General features: G+C 38.1%; 1 protein-coding gene across 1 annotated transcript; it reads left to right on the forward strand.

Moving 5' to 3' along the window:
• The first annotated feature begins 8,150 nt into the window (after positions 1–8,150).
• tmc1 (transmembrane channel-like 1) lies at positions 8,151–24,649 on the forward strand. The gene is made up of 19 exons (XM_084729173.1): positions 8,151–8,187; positions 12,762–13,236; positions 13,375–13,563; positions 13,680–13,770; positions 13,871–13,952; positions 14,946–15,052; positions 15,178–15,276; positions 15,409–15,551; positions 16,288–16,432; positions 17,828–18,022; positions 18,422–18,601; positions 19,052–19,204; positions 20,459–20,587; positions 20,772–20,839; positions 21,263–21,502; positions 21,581–21,706; positions 22,676–22,754; positions 23,142–23,277; positions 24,121–24,649. The coding sequence occupies exons 1-19, from the start codon at positions 8,151–8,153 to the stop codon at positions 24,339–24,341; spliced, it is 2,895 nt and encodes a 964-aa protein (XP_084585299.1). The 3' UTR covers positions 24,342–24,649.
• The last annotated feature ends 2,007 nt before the right edge of the window (positions 24,650–26,656 follow it).

Below are 26,656 nucleotides of genomic sequence, written 5' to 3' on the forward strand. Positions count from 1 at the left end.
GGGAGATCAGGAACAGCTTTCTTGTAAATCCTCAGGACGTTCACTTCCATTTACACTGCTGTTTTGCTCTAATTGTTGTAGAAATTATTAGGTGAATCATGTGAGGTAACACACATACTGTGATCAAAAATGTGCAAAAGTGTCAAGAAGCAAAATATTACACATTCTGAAAGAAACTAAAGCGACATCAAGCAAGAGAAAGAAAGAAAAAACAACAAACACTGGATCAAATTACTGCTGATTCAGCACCCACTGACCATTCAGTCCCTCTCTTGTGCTGCTGCACAACTCCCCTGCATCTCTCATGAATGTGTTTCTTGTTATTTCTGACCAGGGAGGAGTCCCCACAAACTTTCCCAGCGCACATTCACTGTTACTGCTTTCACGTGCTCCTCAGATGGTCCCACTTGCCGAGTTTGGAAGTCATTCTTCCAACTTCCGATGTGTGCTCATGAGCTTTACAGTTGTAATGTGAAAACAACAATACAACAGTACATTTCCTTAAGCCACTGAAATAATGCCTCATCTGATGTGTTAACTGGGTTAAAGCTATTACATATTATATATATTATATGCATTTCCAAATTAAAATCTCTAAAAATGCTAAACATATGTTATATATTTTGTTTCTGTTTATTTTAAGATATTTTAATCATTGCTTTATTTCCCACTGTGGAAACAATGTGGATGCTCTACCTATGCTTTCCCTTAAGCCACCAAAATAATGCTTTCTGGGTCAGAGTTAAAGCTATAATATGTAACATTTCCACATTAAAATGGCATATGTTATATATATTTTTGTTATATTATATATGTTTATATTTTCGGCTAACCATTGCTGGTTAGTTGCTAGTTGCTATAACTTAATGAGAAAACACAGGATACATCAAATATATAACATGAATAAAACATTAATGTCTTGTCCATGAACGTGATTTCTGCCTGAGTCACACCAGAAAGATTTTCATCAGCTATGGTGGTTGTTTAAAGAAGATGAAAATTAATACTACAGTCCAAATAGTGTGTTTGAGCCATAGGTTGAAATCCTATTTAATATATGATGTATGGTTAAAACAAGCCCAACATCGGAAATTGACAGTAACAAGCGAGGATGAGTCCTACGCTGTAAGTTGAGCAGCTGTTTAGAACTGTGAATTTTCTGTCAATGTAAAATTAAGCCTGTTATCCTGAAAACAAAAACCCACTGCTCTGAAAATTCACACTCTGGAGTGTGACTGTCTGTCTTACTGCCTGCCAGACTCCATTAACATATTGCTCAATTTCAATGTTAAAAACATCGACTCCTTTTAAAAGATTATTAGTGATTTCTTACAACTCATAAATAAATGCTTACTCATTCTGTGAACATTCAGCATTAAATTGAATTAATGGGTAATGGGCCAACAAAAACAGTTATTCAGGCCTTTAATAGAAATTTCAAAGGGGGACGCGGTAGCTATAGCGTTGATGTCAGAAAAGCGAGGTTTCAACTGAACATGTCTTCTTGATCTCTACTTGTGGTCATTTTATGATTTATTACAGTAAATATATTACAGATTTCTCCTTTAACAATAAATGACTCCCACGATACCATGCTGTGTTACAACATTGTCATGTGTTACAATAATTGACATATTGTATGTTTAATGCTAATAAATAACTTTTCTAACTAATCTAGGTCACCCTGCTTGGATGGCAACTAACAATTACAACCTAATACCATGCTATAACACACATGTGAACAAAAAATTAACATGCAATGCATGAATTAATAAAAAGTTTGCAACCAAACATGTACTCTTGTCTGTGTAAATGATATCAACAGACAACTTTTTTCCACTATTCTGACATCACATGAATGCATTGTGTCACATTGTCTAAACCAGACATAGGCGTCTGTGAAAAGTTTTCAGTGATTCGTTTAAATGACCTTATCATTTAATGATTTGATGATCATTAAATGATAAGGGTTTGTTTTTATCTTCTTTATGTATTTGATTGCTTGTTTTATTCATTTTCGTAATGCCATTCTTTGCTTATTTGAAAGAAATTGTCATGATTAGAAAAATATTAATTTACTTGACAAAGGTCTTCATAGTTCAACACACAATATTTTAGTTTTATAAATCAAAACTCTAAAATTCTGTGGCTATTAATATACATACTTCCTCCCACCAATCAAGCACATGATGGAAAATGGTTCTCTGTATTCAAAGACACATACACGAGGGGGTTCCTGGTATATTTTCTATCTTGTAAGGGGCCCTTGGCTGAGAAGAAACTGAGAACCTTCTGTCTAAACTCCCCCTATTTTCTTTCTCCTCCCTTCTTTGCACACACAAACATCACCATACATGGGTATCTGGATTGATATTGGAATAATGTGTTATGTGTGCAGAAATATGCATATGCATACAAAAATGTGTTCATGTTGATATTAGTGAGTATACATTTACATACTGCTCTGTGTGGGTTTGTACTTTGCAGCTGATATATGAGACTCCATGTACAACCACATGCCTCTGTGTGGTGAACAAATGTGAACCCCTACATGTGAGTGTGCGCGTGTGTGAGTGAAATAGAGAGTGTGTGTGTGTACATGTGTGTGCAGCAGATGTCCTGTGTTCTGTTCTGTTCCCCAGACTGGCTGGTCTTTGTTGCTGCTCCCTCGTGCAGACGGGCCTGGCCACGTGCTTCTCTGTCTGCAAGGACAAGCCACGCCTCCGTCGCTTTAATCTGTCAATTACAGCAGCCAAGTCCCGCCCTTAAGTACACCCACAGTCTGACAGGGTCCGCCTCCTCACTTGATGACGCTGCTTTACTCACGCATACTTACCATGCTCCCTTTTCCTCCCTCACTCACACCTACTCTGTCTATCTGTAGCTGTGCCACGAGCACGGTCTGCAAATATTGAGCAACACGCTTCCTCCTCTTCTACCTGTGTAAAAAAAAAGCTCTCAGTTTTTCTCTTGCTCGAGACAAATTTAGGACTTTCCTCCCTGATATATTTTCCTTCTTCCTCTTCTTCCATACAGGGACAACAGTCAGTTCTCCTCCACAGAAACACCCAGAAACAGGAAGAAGGAATGTGGTGAAGAGAAAAACAAGGGAGGGAGAGATCCAGCTGAGCTGAGTTTCAAAATAGAGACATGTAGGTTTACACTCTGAGAAATAAAGATGCCAACTAGAACCACAAAGGGTTCTTTGGCTTGCCCCTCTGTGAGAACCCTTTTTGGTTCTGGGTAAAATCTTTTAGAAAGGTTTCATTACTTAAAATCCAACACAAAGGGTTATACCTAGAACCATCTGTGTAAGGTTTCACACAGAACCCCCTGTGAGAGGTTCTACAGACAACCTGTCCATGGTGTAATGGTCTCACCCAGAACCCTGTCTGGGGTTGAACCTTTCCACTTTCTACAAGAACTTACCCAAAGGGTTTTACCGGACCTTTTCACATTCTAAGGATTGTATCTAGAACCCACCCTGGGAGTTCTACTAACAACACTTTTATATTCCAAGGGCTTTATGAAGAACCTGCCCAAGGGGTTCTCCCAAGAATCCTTTTATATTCCAACGGTTGATTCTAGGACCCACCCAAGGGGTGTCTACCAAGAACCCTTTAAATTACAAGGGTTTTATCCAGAACTTTCTCAAGGGGTTCTACCAACAACCCTTTTCTCTTCCAAGTGTTTCATCTAGAACCCAATCAGGGGATCTTTGGATGAGAAGAGATCTTAATGTAACCCCTACTCTTATAAGAAACCCTTGACAAACCCCTTCTTCAAAAGGGGGTTTTAAGTAGAACCTCAGCTTTTCAGGAAGAACTCTAATTTCTAAGCATCTATAGTGGAATAATGTTCTTTATATGGATGTTGTACTGACTTGGTATTCAGGTGACATTTCAATATTTAAAGTCAGTTTTTCTATAGTCTGTCTTAAACTGAAAAACAAGTCTGGCTGCTCTAAAGTAATTAGTCATCTCAGCAGTCTTCCACGTAAACAGCCTGTATCACATTGAACGTACACATGATACTGTGTGCTTTAAATGTCTTTAATGACATGTCTCTGTGTGCTCATCTTGAGTCCCTTTTTGACGAAAATGTGTTTATAGTCTGAGTCACATCTGATTAACCTGCACTCCCCCTTCTGCTCCCTCGTCTCTCTGACAAAAACAGCCAAGTTCTGCCTTCAGGGCGACAACTGCTTGCTGCTCTTTACATTTAGTGTCAACAATTGAGGAGCTTATTGCTATACAAAGTTCACAGGGTTGATCATTATCAGCAGAGGAAGACAACAGACAGAAACAGTCATACTGACCTTGTTTATGCATTTGTTTTTGATGGTTACAGTGCACTGAAGGAAATAGGATGTAAAAAGTTGATACAATTCCAATCAGCTACAAAGAACTTTGATTTGATTAGATTTCCTCTTTACTTTAACTTGATCAACTGTTGCTCTTACTAACCCTTCTGGTGGCGCACTTTTTTAAAATTAAATCTTCATATTTACAGTATGTTTAGCAGGGAACGGTGGAATTCCTTAAACCTCATTACACAGCCTTCCACTGAGCCTGACTTGTTTTTCCTGCCTCTCTGACCTGCATTTGGTGCAGGGAGTGCTGTGACAGACTGATCATCTGGTACAGAGCTGCTGTTTGACTCATACAGTACATGCAGACCCCTTTGCAGCCTTTTATCACACCAACTGTTAGATGAATCACTGTCTAATGCCTGCACATTGATAGCTTCTAATGACTTAAGTGGTTCATCAGACAAAAAAACAACACACACACACACACACACACACACACACACACACACACACACACACACACACACACACACACAGGGTGTATGTACAGTGGCACACTCATAATTTTCTGCTCACAATAGGTACACCAAGTTACACTCATCAGAACAGACTGGAACAAAACAAACCACGTACTTTTAGATTTTATGATCTCTTTTGCAGCTGTTTTAAATGCACAGAATGAACATTTCTGCCACGAAGGCTATCTCACATCAAAACAACAACAAAAGATATAGCTTGATGACATCAAGGTTGTGGTTCGGGTTTGAACACTTGTGAACACTTTTTGAACACTTATGATGTACATACACAGTGTAAAATATATAACATACAGTGTTTTCAGATATTTTAATGAGAAAATGTTTAAACCTTTAAACCAGTAATTATACATCAGTTCTTTGCACATTATATTCAGTATATAATTCATAGTGAGGTCTGTGAATGATCCTGAGTAACCAGGACATTGTTTCTGCAAAAAATATTTCTTTATCCAGTGAATACCCCAAGCAAAATTCCTTCCCATAATGTTTGGCGGTGATGGCAGAAATCTCACAAAATAAACCAAAAATACCTGCACATCAGGATACAACAAGTACATTTATATTGTTCTCATTTATTTGCATGGATCAACCTTTTAAAGGATAAGTATGTAGGATTTAGTGGCACCTAGCAGTGAGGTTGCAGATTACAACCAAATGAATATCTCTTGCTTCACCATTACCTCATGTAGGAGAACCTGAGGTGACTGCAAAACCTGCACAGAATGCAAAAAACCCCATATAGAGCCAGTGTTTTGTTTGTCCATTCTGATCTACTGTAGAAATATGATGGTTCACCAAGGTGGACTCCATTCTGTTTCCCTGCTTTACTGAGCAAATAAATAAAAATAAATAAATAAGAATAAATTCTGGGTAACCAGGACATTGCATTTTTTTCTGTTTTGATTTATGACACTGTATTTATCCCATACATGTCTAAATACCACAAGTAAGTTTGTATCCTTCTTCTGTGACCATGTGGATCAACCTAGTTTTATCAGCCATGGAACCTTTAATACAGTTTGTTAGTCTGAAATTAATTCCCTGTAATCACCTTAGCTGTACTGCAGCGCTGTATTTATTTCCAGTCAGATACATGTTGCTGTTTGTTTTGATGCAGCTCTCTGCTCAAGTGGCCTTGACGACCTCCCTCGCCTCCCTGTTCAATGATTCCCTCATAGCTGCAGCTAAGTTTAGCCAGGGGGAAACTGATATCTGTTCCTACTCTCATTACATCCTATATTACGCGTGACACAAGTACACAGACTTACATGTCTATGATGCTTTGGGCTCTCTCCACACGTGCATCTGCAGACACACACACTGACACACATGCAGAAAACAAATCAGCTAAAGGTAAGAATGATCAAAGCAGAAGTAGCTCTTCCTGCACACTCCAGTACAGAGCAACAGCGCCCTCTACAGGTTCACTGGTTTGGAGCTCGCATCTCTCTTTCATATTGAATTGTTATGAACAGTTTGTTCCTCTCATGCCCACACATTCTTATCAAATGTTTGGCTTTTTGTCCAGTTCTTACCCCAGGAGACATTTATTATGGGTAGAGGTAAGTCTCTATGGAATTAAAGGGAGTTTGATGGGGGTTCTTATCTAGTCAGTGTATTACCTACAGTAGAAGCTGGTCAGGATGCACCCAGGTTGGAGAAGCAGCAGGAGTACCAGCATGGAAGCTAATCTATGCAAAACATATTTTAGCCACCTAAAAAAAAACAGTATCAGTTTAAGGGAGTAATTTGTTGCAGTTCTGTATCCAAAATTGAGTACTGCAGTCCAAATAGCGAAGTGGAGCCATAGATGGTATATTTAATAGGTTGAAATCCTATTTAATATATAATCTATGGTTCTCCTTGCTCCCTCCTCTCCAGATATGAAAAAATGCAAGCAGGCTGCAGGAACACTGCAAGAGCGCAAGACCAGCGCAACACTGTGAATTGACAAACCACGTCAAGTCCTACACTGTAAGTTGATCAGTTGCTTAGCCTGTCAGTTGTCTGTTGATGTTGATGTAAAGTTAAGCCTGATCGCCCCACTGCTCTGAAAATAAACATGCTGGGCTTTGAGCTAAATGACGGCTTGTCTTACTGCCTGCCAGACGCCATAAACATATTGCTCAATTTAACCATTATAAGCCTCTATATCAAATGTCAAATGAGTAAACAAAAACAGTTCCTTAGCAAGGAATAGAAATTTCATAGGAGGTCACTGCAGTTATAGTGTTGTGGTCAAAGATGTGAGTATACTCTATATTTTTTTTCATCACTTCACCCTGCTGTCAGACAGCCATTTCCAACAAGATACAGCTGTTATATAACCAAATACAGCTCTCTGCAAAGCAACCAGCCTCCTTTTACAAAAAGCTGCTGGTCTAGTGCTGCCTGGTTTGGTTAGTTTGTTTGCATCATCATGTGACTTTGGTGTTTAGTACGGATTCACCAAAGTCACGAAATAATACGAACAAACCACAGGAGTTTGATTGGTTTGTTGAGAATAATATATGGTTTCCTGTCAGAAAAGGCTCCCTGATAGCAAGGTAAAAAAGTGAAAATATTCTAAATATAGCATACACTTAAACATAAGACATTGCTTACTTCCCTGCTGTTTCTCAAAACTGGGGTGTGTTGACTGCCATCTACTGTCAGTAATACACTGACTATTGATGAGAGCCTCATACAACCCCACTTCAGATAATGCAAACCAAACCATCCCTTTAATGTTTTGCTACTTTTAGGCATAGAGACTCTTTCACAGATGATTAAGGGTCAGTATGTGGGAACAGATGAAAGTAGTGAGAACTAATTGATGTGCCTGTGAATAAACACAATCAGGAAGCTGTCTGATAAAAAAAACCACATTCAGCACCATGAGGTAAATGTGATTTTTGAACCCAAACATTCATCTCATCTCATCTCAGTCATCTGTTATGATCTAGTGAAAACAATCTCTCAAAGAGTGCTGACCCTCACTTAGGCCATGCTGCTGCTCTCATACCCCTCACACACACTCATAAACATTCACAAAACACACACACAGCTGCATAAAGGCAGTCATAACTGTTTTGAATAATTGATCGCTAGTGAAATTGCGTGGCTACTAGGGTTTCCATGCTGTCATTGTCCCTGTTTCGGGTCGATGGGTGGCGAGGAAAAAGTAAACTTCTCATGCGAGTTACTCATCATGTACCAGCCCCTCAGCACACACACAGAAACACACACAAACAGCTGCATCCTTCCCTGTAAAGATGCAGAAGGAGAGAGACCACTGAAACCCTGCATGAGAGAGGAAGATGCCTCGAGACAGTCTGATCAGCTCTGAGAATGACAGTAAGACCATCACTATTTTAATATTTACATCAAAATGCTGTTTGTGTTTGGAATTATTTGACATTCTTTCTTTCCTTTCATTCTTTATGCCTTTAGTGAACATCTGATAGATTTACATTTTTATCTCCTGTAATTTTCCTATGTCAATACATTCTTTAGGAGAAAATTTGACTAATTATTTAAATAAAATAGCATCCTCTGGTCTCTATTTGTCTGGATTGATATATCGGTTCAGTGTTTAATGATCCAATATTATTGATGCAAAGTGAAAAGATCTATATATGGTCTAGAAGAGTTCAGTTGTAAAATTACTGAATCATAATTTAGCTGCTTTTTGTAAGTTAAATGTGTAAATGAACATATGATATCATCTGATATTGATCACAGCCCCCTGAATTGAATGGAATAGAAATTATATCAAAACAAACTTTGTGATATCGGCAAATATCATATCATTGTCCAGAGTTCCAGTAGTAGTTGAAATAATGCTGTGTTTTGAATAAGCCCCATTCAGCTGTCTGCTTTAGTTATTTTTGTGGATTATAACAACATGAAATCATGTCCCTTTCCCTTAACCTACTGTTTTTATTTCAGTAAAAGTGCCAGTTAGGTTTCTCGAAGCACTGTGTGTCTGATGTCATTACATGCATGTCTTTTCCAGATTTTTCTGTTTTTCTGACTCATAAAGGTTAGGTATGATAACAATTAAACCATCAGCAATTAGTTGGTTGTTGATCATTTGATCAATCAAGTAAAATAATTTTCCTACTATCAAATAAAAAAAAAAGAAATATAACAGAGATTACTTTTATGAGCGTTCTCCACGTTATCTGATATTCCAGTTATAAACTTGCAGAGTGAGACTCGTCTTCTCTTCTTATTGTCAATTTACAATGAGTTGCACATGTCTTGCACTCGTGCTGGGAGGAGGGAGTGGGAGGAAACAACTCGCTTCAACCATAGATCATATATTAAATACGATTTCAATGCATCAATACATTTTAAGGCTCCAGTTAGGTCATGCTATTAGGTTGTTGAGGAGTTGTATTTTACTTTTGTGCATAGGAAATAATTGAGTTGGACAACTGGAAACTTTAGAGTTGACCTGAAATTTAGGTTGCATTAATGCAAAATGTTGATCAGATTTAGTACTATGGACTTTGTACTCTTGAAGTAATTTTTCAAAGTTGATCCAGCAGTTTCTTTAGTGTTTTATCATATAGTTGTGATAACTTATTTGAACTGAAGTTGCAACAATTAATCAATTATTAATCATCTATTCAATTAGGTGCCAACAAGTAATTTTCTAAAATAAAAAATGTCCAAATTCTCTGACTTCTGCTTCTCAAATGTGAGTATTTTCTGGTTTCTTTACTCCTCTCTGACAGTAACAGTAGTAGTAATAGTAGTAGTAGTAGTAGTACTAGTAGTAGTAGTAGTAGTAGTAGTAGTAGTGGTAACAGTAATATCTTTGGATTGTGGATGAAACAAAACATTTGAAAATTCACTTCAGGCTTTCAAAAACAGTGGTCAAGATTTTCTTGACCATTTTCTAACATTTTATAGACCAAACAACGAAAGGATCAGTTGAGAAAACAATCGACAGAATAATCAAAAATGAAAGTAATGGTTGGTTGCAGCCATAATTTAAACCAATTTGAGCAAGTAAAGACAGTACAGCTATTCAGCTATTTACACAGTATTTCTGGTTTTAATCATCAATAAAAGGCAACTGACTGACCACTTCAGGCCTGTTTATCCTCTAATTTATTTCTTGAATCTGACTCCCTCAGTTGCATGTTTGGGAGCTGGCCTTTGGCTCTCTGCTGTCTCCCCGTCCTTGTGGGCTCAGCCACCCCGTCTCCCTTCATTAGGCCATTGTTTGTCTCTTTTGTGCCCCTCTGCTGCACACAGCCGTAATGACCCGTGTGCTGGCCACTCCGGTTACACTAAGGACACACATCAAAGGCCCGACTACATAAATATCAGTCCAATTTGTCAGTGGTCCTCTTTGTTTTCCTCTTTATCCCCCCTTTACTGCAGAACAATAGTGCAGGTGGACAATAAGGTAGGCAAAGCTCCACCAGTGAAAGGGCTCAGTGTCATATTGAAGGCAAGAAAAAGAAAAATGGACTGGATTTATAAAGCTGAGGTCATCAGAGGAGGAAGAACTTGGTTATGTTGTAGAAGAATAATAAATTAATACTGTACATAAAGATCACAGAAAAAAACATATAAAATTATAACATATTAAATTAATTACAGAAATGTTTTCTTCACAGTGTAGAAATAGTTGCAAGTCATGCTATCAAAATCTTACATAGCACAAAAGCATCAGCATCAAAATATACTAGAAGTGCAAAAAGTAAAAGTACTCATTATGCAAAATGGTTTCCAAATAATATATGTTATGTTATTGAATTATAATAATTAGAATTGAATTACACTCTAAAAAGTAATTCAGATGACCTATTCCCACTTCCCATTCAATTAAATGCAAGATAGAAATTCTAATTTATTGATGTTGATAAACTTTTTAAATTGCAAACACTGTTTTGATGAGTGGTATTGACATAATACTGTTGGTCATTACGTCACGTTACTATTGTGTGTAATTTAAACTTAACTGATGTAGAACTTAATGAAATTGACGTAATAACTTCTTTTTTCTCCAGAGTTCAGGATTTCATATTCGCTCCCCTACTCCCCAAACATGCTTCAGACAGAGTTAGAGGACCTGAAGATAATCTAATTTGGGCAACTTACTTTTTAAAACTACTTTCAACTTATAAACAATTAAAACAGTTAATTACTTTATATAAACTACGGGATTGCTTGTGAACTTTACCAATGGAACAATAAAGTCTTATCTTTATCCATAAGAAATACATAATCATTTTTGATAACTAAATAAGTGAAAACAAAATGCTTATATTATGTCATTTTTAGATTTTTACATAACAGAGGCTGGTATGTGTCTTGGTATGTGTCTCAGATGAGTCACATGGACTTTATCTTTGACATGAAAATGAAAACAATGCAAACTGTGATACCTATCCATCAGATAAGTATGCACAACTGTTACTACCACCCTGCACAGTCTGTGGATTTAAAACAGCACTGATTCTGATCTTGTTGTGTCTGCATGCATGTCAGTAAAAGATACCGCATTGTTAGGTTATAGCACATGAGGCATCGCTTTTACAACATCACATCAAAGTCAAGCTGAGACCAAACTGATGTCCACACAATGCACAGATGTAAGTTAGACATGATCTCAACTTGGCATAAGTTAAAGGTAGAGTCAACAGGATATTTGTTGATTGTTGAGTCTCATACCTCAGATGTCAAATACTGATGTTTTGGGTTGGTAAAACATCAGCAAAATAATGAGAAAATCAGGAAATACAGACAAAGGGCAGGGTCTCTACAGATACAGACACCATCACACTCCTCTAGTGGGTTATAAGTGATGATTGAAATGGATAATGTTTATATGACTCTATATATTATGTTTTTTTTATGAAACATTATACATATTATGCCTTAAATAGAGCTGAAAGCTAAACTGGGTAAGTGAAATTGGCATCACATACCTTGAATTGTTTTATTCTTACCATGAAAATATGTCTCTCCCACAGTTGACATTGGACTTGAATTTGCAGGTGAGTGGGTTCTTATGTTTTGACATGAATCACTAAAGGTTCTAGTGTTCAGGTTAGTTCTAATGGTGAGGTGATTTTTCCTAACCAAAGTAGATATTAAAGAGGCAGAGGACTCTTAGCTTAGCTCCTTACTGGTGACCTTTTGTGTTTATTTTCCTTCACTACCAATCATTCCTTCACTTCATTCAGAAGCTCCACTGCTGCTGCTGTATAATGTTTAGGTAATGCTTCAATTTCCAGGTCCATGTAGAACCATTTTCATGTAGCTGGTGGTAATTACCAAGTAACATATTTGAACATCTCTGAATTTACCAACATATTACCAGCAAATTTCATGCTTATTAATATGTCCTAACTAGCAAGTGCCATTTAATTGTAGTTGATGGTAAAGCAATGTATTCAAAATTTCTATGAATTAACCCTCAAATTACCCTCAAATTTCATGGCATTACAATGCCACTTAATAATTATGACATACATACTATGGAATTTGGGGGGAATCTGCAGATGATATGATGAGATATGTCACTTTGTAATTACCACCAGTTACATGAAAATAGCAGCTGGTAATTATCACATACGTAACCATGACATTTGTGGGTTAATTTGGAGGTAATTTGTGGTTAATTCCTAAGAAAATTCAAATACATTAGTTGGTAATTACCACCTATTTACCAGAAAAAAAAATGTGGGACTTGGAAATGAAGTGTTACCAATATTTACACCCCCTTTGCCCCTCTATAATTATCCCAAGATTATCACACCTTCATTTTATTGTAAGATAATTGGGATATTATGGGTTGAGATACGATATGATACCATACGATAAGATACCATATGATGCGATACATTGGTATATAATCAGCACATCAGCAGTGAATAAACACAGCATTTATGTTTCTACTGCAGGTGACGAGGATGAAGTCTTCACTTGTCAAGAGGAGCATGAGAGGGAAAGACACAGAGGGAGAAGAAGGAATGGTGAGAGAGAGAAAAAGAAGAGAGGAAATGGGAGGAAAAAAGGAGCATCTAGAGACAGAGAAGACGAGTTACAGGCCAGGCCTGAGAAACGAGAACAGGGCAGGAGAAGGAGAGCAAAGACTGATGAAGAAGCAGAGGGAAGGGATGAGGACGGGCATGAGGCTAAAATAAAATGTGGTAAGACAACAAAAACAAAGAAGAACATCAAAAATGAAAGAACAAGAAAAAATGAGCAGGAAGAGGAGGGGGAGGAAGGAGAAGCTGAAAAAAGAAATGCCAAGGGAAAAAAGAAACATGGAAGTGCCAAAAAAGAAGAGAAAGAAGAGGATGGAGATAAACATGCAGTAAAGGAGAAAACACAGGAAGGGAAGAAGAAAAAGCACGAGAAAATATTTGAAACGAGGTGAAAATATCTCACATATTCACCTAATTATCTGTAATCATAATCTGATCATTCTGTAGGAGTCTTATTCCCTACTGAACTATCATGTCATGGTCACAAGAAAGGTGCAATAACCACAATACTCTGCTATAACTTCAGTTCAGAGCAGGAAGCGAGTGAGGAAGAGGACAACGAAGGAGAGGAAAATGAGGAGAAAGAGGTGAGGCCAGAGTCTCTGTCACCAGAGGAGCTGGAGAGGCTGAAGGAGGCTGTGGATGAGAGGAAAAAACTGATCCAGGGACTGAGGGGGAAACCCTGGCCAATGAAGAAGAAACTTGTGACTTTACGGTAAATTCACTCACTGAAGTGTGCTTTGAATTAGGATCCTGAGACAATCGGTCGATAAGATAAGAATAAAAAGCTTGTGAGCTTCACCTTGAATTAACCCGTCTTCTTGCTTGTAGGGAGTCTCAAGAGTTTGTGGAGAAATATGAAGGAGCGTTGGGGAAAGGAAAAGGCAGGAAGCTTTATGCATACAAGGTCATGATGACAAAGGTGAGGAATCACAGATTGATTTAATATTAGTATTTATTTATATACAACACACTTGTATTGAATATATGATGTACTTTTATTTAATCAATTTCCACTGCAGAAATGGATGAAGTTTCAAAGGGATTTTGAAAACTTCAAAACTGCCTGCATTCCATGGGAGATGAAAATCAAGGAGATTGAAAGTAAGTTTGGTTTGTTTATTCAGATATTTTTTTCCCTCATAGTCTCAAAGTTCATGTTAAATATTCACGACTTCAAATAGTTTAATCTGTTCAGAAACTATCTACTCAAAACCCTCATCAATCAATTACAATCAAAGAAAAAATGATTAAACGCTTTTTTTATGTTTTTTTTCCTGTCCATTCTAATGGATGAAGAATCTGAACCTCACAAATAACAATAAGTATAGTCTTTAAAGACCAGGGCCAGTCTAAACCTTTATGGGACTCTAAGCCAAATTTGATTCGGGGCCCCCCACCACCTCAGTGCTGCTAATACTATTGACTGTTGTTAATGCTTGATCATTTGACCAAGTACTGTCAATCTAAGACATCCATTATCAATTTTATATGTTGTTGTTGTGTGCATTCTAACGTCAGCTTGGTGTGTTGTTACCCCTTTATGGTTATTAATCTTCAAATGGTGGCAAACTCACAAGACTGGTCTGATTTTAATTTGCACTTTAATATTATAGATGGGCCTTCACTGTGTGCATGAACGTGACACCAGCTCGGACAGAGGCAGCTGTAATTTATCAAACCAGTAGAATTAGCAAGCCACCCGAGTACCATAATAATGTGTTTTTGTATGATTACCATTGACAACAACATATTACAAAAGAAAACCCATTTCAAGCTCTCTCTCTGGCACCCTCTGGTGGCCATGGGGGTCATCAAAGTGGCTCAACTGCAGCCCACTATATGCAATATGCAATGTGCATACAGACATCCAGTCAAACAGTTTTGTGCATTTGGGTTGAATCAGATGAAATTCTTCATAGGTCTAGACATTCTATGTCCATGTCCCCTGGAATGGATGGGCCATCTGAACATGCTAAAGAGACAATGCAAGCTGAATCAAATATGTCTTGCAGACTTCACATTTAGCTCCCCAGCTTCCCTGCTTTCAGAAAGTTGCTACTGGTGTAACAGTCTACCTCATATTTATTCCCTCAGGTCATTTTGGCTCCTCAGTCGCCTCTTACTTTATCTTCCTGAGGTGGATGTATGGCATCAACATGATCCTGTTTGGTCTGACCTTTGGCCTGGTTATGGTGCCAGAGGTACTGTACATGGCTTTTTTTCACCAGAAACCAGTCATAATTTCAAATGTTTTATTGTATTTGTAGTTTCACTCATATATATTTAATGTTTATCTGACCTTTTGTTTTCTGCTTTTTCCTAACAGGCATTAATGGGGCGTCCTTACGGCAGCATCCCAAGAAAGACTGTCCCCAGAGCTGAGGAGGCCAGTGCCATGGACTTTGCTGTCTTGTGGGACTTCGGAGTTAGTTAAATTATTCACGTGCAACATCACACAGAAGCTCAGTTTGTTGTTTTGTTGCATGTTATGCAACATGTTGCAAATTATGATGCAGTCTTCATTGCAGGCCTCCTCAACTAAAACTTGTATCCACAGGGTTACGCTCAGTATTCAGTCCTCTTCTATGGTTTCTATAACAACCAGCGTGCCATTGGCTGGCTCAAGTTCCGTATGCCTCTGTCGTACTTCCTGGTTGGTGTGGGAACAGTGGCCTATAGCTATATGGTGGTCATAAGAACGTAAGTTTATCATGACATACAATTAATTCTTATGAGATTCTTATTAACATTATTATGGGTTTAATAATAACATTGTTAGATTATAAGACATAAGTACTTGTAAGAAACTGCTTAAAGACTGCTTAATGTCAAAGTTCACCCAAAAATGAAATTTCACTCAATATCTACTCACCCCTGTGCTGATGTGAGGATGGGTGAAGATCTCCAGTTCACAAAACACTCCCGGAGCTTCAGCAGAAAACAGCTCTGCAGCCATTTACACCATGTTTTTAGCCTAAATGTCAACTGTAGCCTTTCAGACCAGATCTGCATGCACGTATCTGAGGTGGGTACTCAGCTCTCACCCAAGCAGCGCGGCTGCAGCAAAGAAATGATGCACCTCTCCTATGTTGAAGTCCTCGGACATTTTCTTCTTTGTTGAAAGTTTGCAAAGTCAACTGTGCGCACAACAAGTTACTACTTCTGAGCAGATCTCTCTCTGTTGTCTGAGTTGCTTCCAGGTAGCATGTAAACACAGAAGTGAAGGCATTGCGAGATCTAATATATCTCGTGTCGCGCTGCTTGCGCGAGAGCCAGTTTACCCGCTTCAGGTGTGGGTACGCAGATCCAGTCTGAGAGGCCACAGTTGACATTTAGGCTAAAAACATGGTGTAAATGGTGTCTTTTTGGGTCAAATTTAAGGCTTTATTACCTACTAACTAAGACTTTTATATTGAATCTGTATTTCTGATTGAAGGATGGCTCGTAATGCCAATGAATCAGGGGTCGGAGATGACAACAGCTTTAATTTCAGTTGGAAGATGTTCACCAGCTGGGACTATCTGATAGGAAACCCTGAAACTGCAGACAATAAGTTTGCCTCTATCACCACCAGTTTCAAGGTCAGTGCTCCTGACTTTGATGATCCAATATAGCAATTTCTAATGACAACCATGGGGAGTTGTGGCAGGATTTTCTTTCTTTTTTTTTTTTTTTTTTTTTTTTTGTAGCGGTGACAAAACATTAAAAATATACATATTAGTACTAAAGCTCCCAGTGCTCTATGAGGACAATATTACGCCGAACTTCCTTAAAGAAATATGACATGTTAACAATTTTTTAGATGTCTGCAAAAACACATAACTCTATAAACACAAGATAAAGGGCGTCATATGTCAATAATCTTCTTGTCAATTCATCATCAAAATAATCCATATTACACGCACACATGTTTGGTCCATTGCTCAGGCACCTATGTTTATATTACTTGTATTTATATGTTGTATATCCCCAATGGTGGACAAAGTACTCAACCCCAGTACTTGAGTCAAAGTATAGATACTCCTGGTCAAATATTACTCAACTACAAGTGAAAGATGGTCAATCAAAATTTTACTTGAGTTAAAGTACTATAGTTCTTGCTTTTAAAAATACTTAAGTATTCAGAAGTACGTGTTTTTAAAAATACTTAAGTATTCAAAAGTACAAATTACAAAGTACATTTTCTAATATCAATACATGCTGTATTGTTTTCATGATGCATTTACAGAAGCTTGTAACTCTCTGAAACCATCTAATGATGCACTGATGCTTGTAGAACCACTCTGCTACACAAAGCCTATAGAAACACCTATAAAAACTTCAGCATAGAAATACAATCAAAAACAAAACGGACAGCTATTGTCATTTTCTGATGTAACTGTATTAAAATCACATCATAACATTAGATTGAAGCCAACTGTAAGGAGTTCTCCAAGTCTGTTAAATTACTGAGATTTCTTTCTGTCTTCAGGGGCAGTATATACATGAATTATGCTGTATTTTTCACCCCAATAAAACAATCCAACTTTAAAAGCTACCTGGAATAATTAATAATTCTAATAACATCTTGAGATTTAATTTAGTCTTTCTCCTGCTGTCACCATTACCGCTTTTTGTTTGAATGAAAGAGGGAGAGCTTGCTTGTGCTTGTTAGTGCGCCTGGACGTATTTCTGCTTTTACATCAGTCCCATTTGAGAGGAGCTACTGTGATTGGTTTCTTTCTGTGAGGAACACAGCATGTGACCAGCTGCATTTTAGAAAAGAAAAAAACACCAACAGCAACAACAGAAATGTAGTGGAGTCAAAAGTACAATATTTGTCTTTGAAATGTAGTGGAGTGAAAGTCAGAAGTTTCCAAAAAAAACAAATACTCAAGTAAAGTACAGATACTCAAAAAATGTCCTTAGGTACAGTACTCAAGTAAATGTACTTCACTACTGTCCATCACTGTATATCCCTCCTTCTACATCTGCAGGAGGCGATCTTAGAGGAGCAAGAGAGCCGGAAGGATGACAACATCCATCTGACTCGTTTTCTGCGTGTGCTGGCCAACTTCTTGGTCCTTTGCTGCTTAGCAGGGAGTGGATACCTCATCTATTTTGTGGTGCGTCGCTCTCAGAAGTTCGCACTCGATGGACTGGAGAATCACACCTGGTGGGAAAGAAATGAGGTAGCAATGAGAAGTGAGAGACAGAGAACATACCTGTCAACTCTCCTGTTTGCCCCAAGATTCTCTTGTATTTAACCGTTTTCTCCACCGTCCTCCTGTTTAAATATTTTCCCGTGTTTTTAACCTTCTTAAGAAAGCAAGAGAGAAAGAGAAGAAGAAGTGTAGACAGGTGTTGTCGATCAGATCAGAGGGATTAAAGATTAGCAGCAAAGTTATTTTTATTATGTTATTAGCAGCGAAGTTATTGTTATTAAGTTATTATGCACACTACATGCAACGAGACCTACAGTATGCTGAATATAACTGATAAATAAATGTACTTTAAAAAGTCTGTGCAGTGTTTTTGTTTTCTTGCATGTCATACGATCTTTCATTAGTCTGGGCCTTTGTGTTTTTCAGGTGAACATGGTCATGTCCTTACTAGGGATGTTTTGCCCCATGTTGTTTGATGTCATCAGCGCCCTGGAGAACTACCACCCTCGTGTTGCCCTGCAGTGGCAGCTAGGTCGCATTTTTGCCCTCTTCTTGGGAAATCTCTACACCTTCATCATCGCACTCATGGATGAGATCAACCTCAAGGTGAGAACTGAGATGAGGGGCCCAAAATGTAGACAAGGCAGAGAACAGTTCAAAGAAATTTAGTAATGAAAAAAGACAACAACTGGCTTACACTTTAGTCAGGCAGATAAAACAAAGATGAAGTCCAAAAAAAACATCCAGAGTCTAAAAATGGAGCAGAAGTACAAAGGACACAAAAGGGTGACGACAAACCAACACAGAAAAAGAGAAACAAGAGCACCAAATATCAAGGAACTAATCAGACATAGGTGAAACAAATGGTAATCAAAAATGGTGGGAAAAATCCAAAGACAGGAAGTAGAGTCACAGAAACAAGGAGGAAGGAAACAACTAAATAATAAAACAGGAAACGACCAACAAAACCCCCCAAATGACAAAATATGTGAGATACTCTGAGATACTGAGATAAATTTTACAATATGCTGAACCTGAGGTGTGTATGTGTTGCAGAGGGAAGAGGAAAAGATAGTTAAGTTTAATATAACCACGTGGGAAGCCAGTCTTTACAACGGTACAGCATCAGAAAACAGCACCGGTCCTCCCATCACCATCCACCCTGCTGACGTGCCCAGAGGACCCTGCTGGGAGACCATGGTGGGGCAGGTCAGTGTGTGTGTGTCTGTGTGTCACAATCAAATACTATAGTTTGAATTATATGAAGTGGGCTTGTATGAGGCACGGCGTATTACTTTTGATAGATTTGCGTTGGTGCAAAAGAGTCCTGGCATGGAAGCTTACTGTTCTACTGCTGCAAATGAGGTCACCAGAAAAAGATTAGCTACGTAAAAACGAATACCTAAAAATATTACATGTAATATCCTTATAAGTATATGCTATACTTAGAATATCTCCTTACTATTAGACTGTGCTTTACATTGGCACTACATTTTCTCAACTGTAGTACTTCTGTATTCCTGTGCTGCACACTACACTGCAGATCATCTACGGGTCAGCATTTTATACTAACTGTAGATGACAAACAAATTACTGTTCAAGACCCACATACAAAGAATTACAGTAATCTAACAGAGAGGTAAGGTTAATTTGATTATTCTAATACACATCACTGTATAATGAGATGTAATTGTAGTTCCCTTTATGCTATGAACACAAAGGAAAACAAACAAACAAAAAATATATAGAGCAAATGGGTGAATAAATAATAAACAATAAAAATAAAACATTTTTTCTTGTTGGAAGGCTGGGGACAGAGGTAGAATGGGGGTACATTTTCTACTTGAGGACTAAAGAATGTAAGCATTTTATTTTATTTGTATGGTGCCACTCTGTTTTATCGTGGTTAGTAGGATTATTGTTTACAGAATTAATCAAATCAAAATTCTTCAAACATGCAGGTGAAGCATTAGGAACTTTGGGGAGGTGTGATTGGCTGTTGATTTTAACTAAATTAATGGATATCCATTTTAATAGACATATTTTACTGTTTTTTATGTTTTAGATTATGTCAGAATTTATGGATTCATTTTGCCAACTTTGAGTCACCATTGATTACACTTGTTTAATGCATCAGTATCAAAATTGTATGCAGTAATTATTTCTAATGGAAATACAAATGTGTTCTAATTACATTCAAGTAATTTTAGAAATCTGATGAAAACTGAGAGAGTTCAGGTGATTTAAGGTTTGAATTAAAAATCAAATGAAATGCCAATTTTATGTTGGGTAGGATACATTATTAAATTTTCCTCCTAGGAAACCTGTCCACCATAATCAAGACAAACGAACCTACATGTGCATGTCAAATATTGAGACACATTGACAGTGATAAAGATGTAAACATAAAATTATAACCTCTGTGAGGTGATCATTATTACATAATTGCTCCATCCTTTGCAGGAGTTTGTTCGGCTGATCATATCTGATACCATGACAACCTACATCACGCTGCTAATCGGTGATTTTCTAAGAGCTGTGCTTGTTCGTTTTCTCAACTACTGCTGGTGTTGGGACCTGGAGGCTGGATTTGTGAGTCATCTGTTCTGACTGATTACAATGACTGTAAACTGAAATTCAATAGAGTGTATAATTTATTCGCTATTGCACATAAAAACTGTGAACCTTTCTCTAGAGGTGAATTTAAATGTTGGTTATGAAAATATGAGTCACAGCAGCAGAGTTATTTTTGTCTTCTTTGTGTCGTTTATAAAAGCCATCCTACTCTGAGTTTGATGTTAGTGGAAATGTTCTGGGCCTGATCTTCAATCAAGGAATGATATGGTGAGAGAACGACTGGTTTTATTTAGATCAGCAGTTTCAAAAAGACATATTAATGATTAACTTCTCATCTTCCAACCTGGGCCTTATTTTCTCATGTTTAATGTAAAAGTGACTAATGAGGACTCTACTCTGCATACAGAGACCTTTTGTAAAAGAGTAAGATCCTTAAAAAGCTTTTGACAGTCTAGACAGAAAACATCTTGTGTAAAACTGCTCCAACATTATGGAATACCCACAAAACTGGTTAACATCATAAAATGCACGCACCATGGTGCAAATAGTTACCCTTTAAGCACAGTGTCAGTTTACATTTTTGTGTTTTATTTACAGCCAGCAGCACTGGTATAATGGAAAACTGTTTTGATGATTAACGCTGTCAATGTGTCCTCCACTCAGTGTTTTTTGCCTGATATTTTCCTCCAGGATGGGAGCTTTTTACGCCCCCTGCCTGCCTGCACTGAACGTCCTCCGCCTCCACGTGTCCATGTACCTGCAGTGCTGGGCCGTGATGTGCTGTAATGTGCCGCAGGAACGTGTCTTCAAGGCCTCTGGCTCCAACAACTTCTACATGGCCATGTTGCTGGTCATCCTCTTCCTGTCCACTCTGCCTGCCATCTACACCATCGTCACCATCCCCCCGTCCTTTGACTGTGGACCCTTCAGGTAATGATCCTGGTTCGGGGGATCTGGCTGGTACAATTTGATTATTTTGACTTTCTGTCACAATCATTCTCTTCTCAGTGGGAAGAAACGTATGTTTGATGTGATCCATGAGACTCTTGAGTCAGACTTCCCTGCCTGGTTCAGTAAAGTGTTCAGCTACGCCTCCAACCCAGGACTGGTGCTGCCCTTCATATTGCTGATGGTGTGAGTCAGCAAACACTTAGCAGCAGACCGCATCAATATACATTTTTGGCACAGCCTAAAGGGGTAGTTTGGATTTTTTTGAAGTGGGGTTGTATGAAGTACATATCCATAGTGTGTATACAGTGTGTGACCTACAGTAGATGGCAGCTGGCACACCTCGAGTTTGAAGCAGCTGCAGAAGTACCATTATGGGGAACTAAGCAATGTTCTGCTGTGGATAGGGTCGGCAGCAAAACATAATTTGACCACCTAAAAAAAGGCCCACATAAAAAAAAAAAAACCCAAAAAAAACATCAGTTTAAATGTACACTGTATTCAGAATATTTTCATGGCTTTACCTTGACATCATACAGCCTTTTTCCATTATATATAAACCAAATAATGCTCTCTTCAAATCCACCTTCATTGGCAAAAACAGACTTTTTATCTTGCAGAACAAGGGAGTTGGTCTACTGCTGCCTTGATCAATTAATTTGTTAGTGATATTGCATGACTTACGACGCTGAAGTTACACAATAACACAAACAAACTAACACATGGAGACAGCGGTAGACTAACAACTGCTGTGTTCTGCAAGGTATTTTTTTCCCCCCTATTTTTGCCAAAGGTGTTTGGTGGCTTTGGAGAAAGTCATAGTCTAAGTCATAGCCAAAGTCAAAGCCAGTTCCTTTAATGACTTTGATGATGCTCTTTGCTCTTTAACTGATATAGATTTTGTGTCTAAATACAAATACTTTTACCTTCCTACACTGGCACTCTTGCCCTTTCTCCAAACTGAGGGCGGGTCGACTGCCATCTACTGTAGTTAATACACTGATTACCGACAAGGAACTTTGACAACCCCACTTCAAAAAATCTGAACTATCCCTTTAAGATATTTTGTAGGACCGTGTTTTCATCATTTCTTTCTGATGGTAAAGTTTAAGGCTCTTTGATGGTAATAATATTATCTATTATTTTATCTTACAGACTGGCCATTTATTACTTGCAATCCACATCCAAAAGCTACAAAGAAGCAAATGTGGAACTGAAGAAAAAACTACAAACGGTAACCTGGACTTGATCTTGTTTTTCCTCTCATCAAGTACTAGTATCATTTGCATTTGGAATATCAGATGATTGTCAGTCATAGACGGTTGATGAGGGTGTAAAAGTTCACGCTAACATTCAAAACATGGAGGGAAAATTGAATTTTGGGCAAATAAAAGGTAAGAAGTTAACAGGAACTTCCTGTTTCAACAGTATGTACATGCTTACATACACAGCTTGAGGTACCAGTAGTTGTATTAGTATCATCGCTCCAGCAGAGAGCAGCACAGTATCAGTTTACATTTGTTCTGTTTAAAATGATTTCCAGTGTTCTGAAGTTGGGCATTGTGGCTGGAATAAGTTTTCTACAGCCAGTCTTATAATTTCTTTGTTTGTCCCTTTTAAGCAAAATGAGGAGAATAAGAAGAAGAACAAACAAGCAGCGCTGAAGGCACAGATGGATCTGGAGGAGGCAAGAAAAGCTGCATCACAGACTGCAGAGCAACAAAAGAACAACAATGCATCACTGCAAGATCAAGAGGGTGAGAATTTCAGATTATATATAAAATGAAACAGAAGATTCTTGTCATGGGATAACATGAAAAATACAAACAAAAAACACACAATATTAGATTTAACTATCTCTGCCAACCAGTCAAGTTGCAGTTCACATCCATGCCTGTCCAGACTCATGTGTGTAACGACTTTGAAGGAACTATAGTGACATATCTGATTCCAGAAAATATTTCCAGTGAGAAACATGCTGTCTTCACTACTTTTATGGAGCAGGACAGAGGATTGATAAAGAGATAAACATTATTATGTTGCAGTGAAGTTGACCTTTGACCTTTTAGATATAAAATGTCATTACATTATCATTTTGTCCTATTAGATATTTGAAATTTTGCCAAAATTAGCATGTGACTTCCCGATTTATGGCCAAAATACTTGTACCAAATTTGAAGAAATTCTTTTGATATTGCATTTATGAGATGGGGCTGAGTGTCACAGTGACCATAGGGCTCGAAATTTGTGGACTTTTGTGCCAATTTTTAAGAAAGTCTGTCAAAGTGTTCATGAGATATCACAAAGATGGGATGGACATGAGGTCACATGACCTTGACTTTTCACCTGTGACCACCAAAATCTAATTAGTTCATTTTCAGTCCAAGTGGACATTTTTGTCTCATTTTTGTCTCTTGGAAGGGAATGGTAATGTGAGGTGTTGGTAATCTGCAAGCTCACCGTTGGATGACAATAAATCCTTCACACAGTTTTTTTTTTAAGATTTTACAGTGATGCTAAAGCAGAATGCAGCACAGAACATGATTGATAAGTTGTCTCATTTTCTCCTCATATCTGAAATGATAAATTTTCTCCCTCAGCAGATGAGGAAGAAAACCATGGCTGCAGTCAGAGGCTGTATCCTGGTAAGAATGTACGCAAACCTGCTGTACCTGTCAGAGACCAAGAGCTTCCAGCCACCAGAGCTCCTGTCCCCAGGACCTATCACCATGGCAACCACGGGGCTCCTGGGTACCTGCCCGGTTTCTCTCGGCAAAGTGAGCCCAGGATGTATAGGGTGCCGAGCTTGCAGAGACACTGAGGGAAAACAACATGTTAGCAACTAAAAAAAACAAGCACTTTATAGAGAAATTCATTTCCAGATGTACACTGTGAACTGAGAGCAATGAAAGTGCTGACACATTTTCTCCTGAATACAAAATGTGTTTCAAGGAAAAAAAACAGTGTAAGGACAAATGTTAAATGTTTTGAAACTACTCAGTAAATTGCTTGAATAAAACTGCAGTAAAATGTATAATCATTTTGAAATTAAATAACCTGACAATTCTTTTCTTTGCAGCATATAAAATGGGAAAATGTTAGTGTAAGACAGTCAGTTAGATGGAGAAAACATGGGATATAAGAGAAAAAAGCAATTTATGAGCAGTTCCCAGTCAGGGGGTAGTAGAGGGTCGCCAAAGCGTCATGGGGGTTGCAAGACCTTGATTCTAAAGGGTTTTTAAAAACTTTAAAAATATATCTACAGCAGGCTTACATCTAAAAAAAATTAGGCTGATTGGTCCACTAGTATTTGAGACAAGCGCTGAATAAGCTGCAGGTTTGCTGATCACACACTAACACACACACAGAAGCATGCGCATGATGATAATAATTATAACAAACCACACTGACGTGTCTTTCTCTTGGCCTCTCACACTGACACTCTGAACACAGCTGTCCCTGGACCTGTGACTGGGCCAAAGTTTTAAACAATTCATTAGACATGGAAACCATTTAACCCAGTGAGCCAGGCTTAAATGGATCTCTCCCTCATCTCTGGCTGCACTTTCACATTCAACTTACAACTGTTCAGTTTCAGCTGCATAACGTAGGTATTTTACACTGAATGATATATAAAGAGTGTCAGATTGTTCCTTTTTTTTGGACAGAATTGACAAATTCAAATCTGTGCCGAACAAACAATCAGATTTGAGCTGTCACTGTGAATCTATTCATCATGGTCTCCTGACCTTCATCATGTAGCATGAAAGTCTGACTCGTATCATCAGATAACAGCATGGTCATATCCAGTGTCTGTCGATTCACCTGTCATTTACCTGACCTGTCAGTCAAACCATAAGGTTGCAGTGTTGTCTCATTAGTTAAACTTTATAAACCTGAAATTCTATACACTGAAAGTTATTCAAAGTCTCGTTGTCATTGAGGAACGAGTGCTGTTGTGTCTAAATCATTTAAGACAACAAGTCAACAAGCTCATAATGACACCGTGCCAATCAAATCCACTTCCACTGATGCTCATGATCAATTCATGGCAAGTAATCATTAAGTATTAATTCTGCAGTTATTTGAGAACTAGAGGATGGAGTAAGCCCCTATGCTTTATTCTTTCATTATGGGCCAGGAATTGTCAATCACTTTATTTAATGAAAACTGAGGAGACATCGATAAGGAGGCAAATAAAGCCTCCATCCTCTCTGTATCCTGAAGACTCTGTCATAATCTGCCTTGCTCTCATTTGTCCATGGTAATCCAGGTAATATCAGTCCCCTGTTGCCCACTGTCTCACCCTCCTGCTGCAGTTGTGTCTTGGCTCTGTCCCAGTGTCCCTCCCTGCTGGTACAATGTGGAGGAAAACTGAGCCATGACAGGTTACACATTACCGGATATCTCCATGTCCGCTGCACCACGATGGATGGGCATCTCTTATTCACTGACAGTGATGAAGGGAGAAGTGAGACACTGCAGCACTACAAGCACTGATTCAACTGTGTGGACGGTGTCCAGTTTTGCTTTGGAAGGTCAACTCAGTGTGAAGTGGTAGAAAGTTAGATACTTTTTTATCAAAGAGCAACATCTGTATTTTTCATCGTTTTTATGGTGTTAGCCAGAGTTCATCTGACAATTTACTGTTTGAGAATTTAAAAGGTCATTCCCCCAGATGGATGCATAAATACACCCTGTCATAAAACCACTTTTCATGAAAATGAACCAACAGATCAACAGCACACAAATAATCACAGCAAACAATCAAGGTGACAGTGCAGCACAAGTCAGTATACATCAGTATATTGACGGGACAATGAAAAAACATGTTTAACCAGAGAGAAAGTCATTTTCAGGAAAGTCCAAAATAAATATTATCTGAAACTCTTAAGAGTTCAACAGAAATACACAACTTTTCAGGGCTTCAGCAATAAACAGCAAAAATAAGTCTGTTTGGTCAGTTTCTCAAAATTTGGGTAAACCCTCTTCACAGAAACAAATCAAATTAGGATCTGTGGGAAAGTTTTAGTGGTTCAGTTTAGTTTTTACCCCAGAGAGTAAATCACAACCCCAACAAAGTTAATTAGAGATCTCTGGACACAGTTGTTTGGTTTAATTCAAAGAGACGCACAG

Source organism: Lutjanus erythropterus, chromosome 10, assembly GCF_056507025.1.
Source record: "Lutjanus erythropterus isolate fLutEry1 chromosome 10, fLutEry1.hap2, whole genome shotgun sequence".
Classification (NCBI taxonomy): Eukaryota; Metazoa; Chordata; class Actinopteri; order Lutjaniformes; family Lutjanidae; genus Lutjanus; species Lutjanus erythropterus.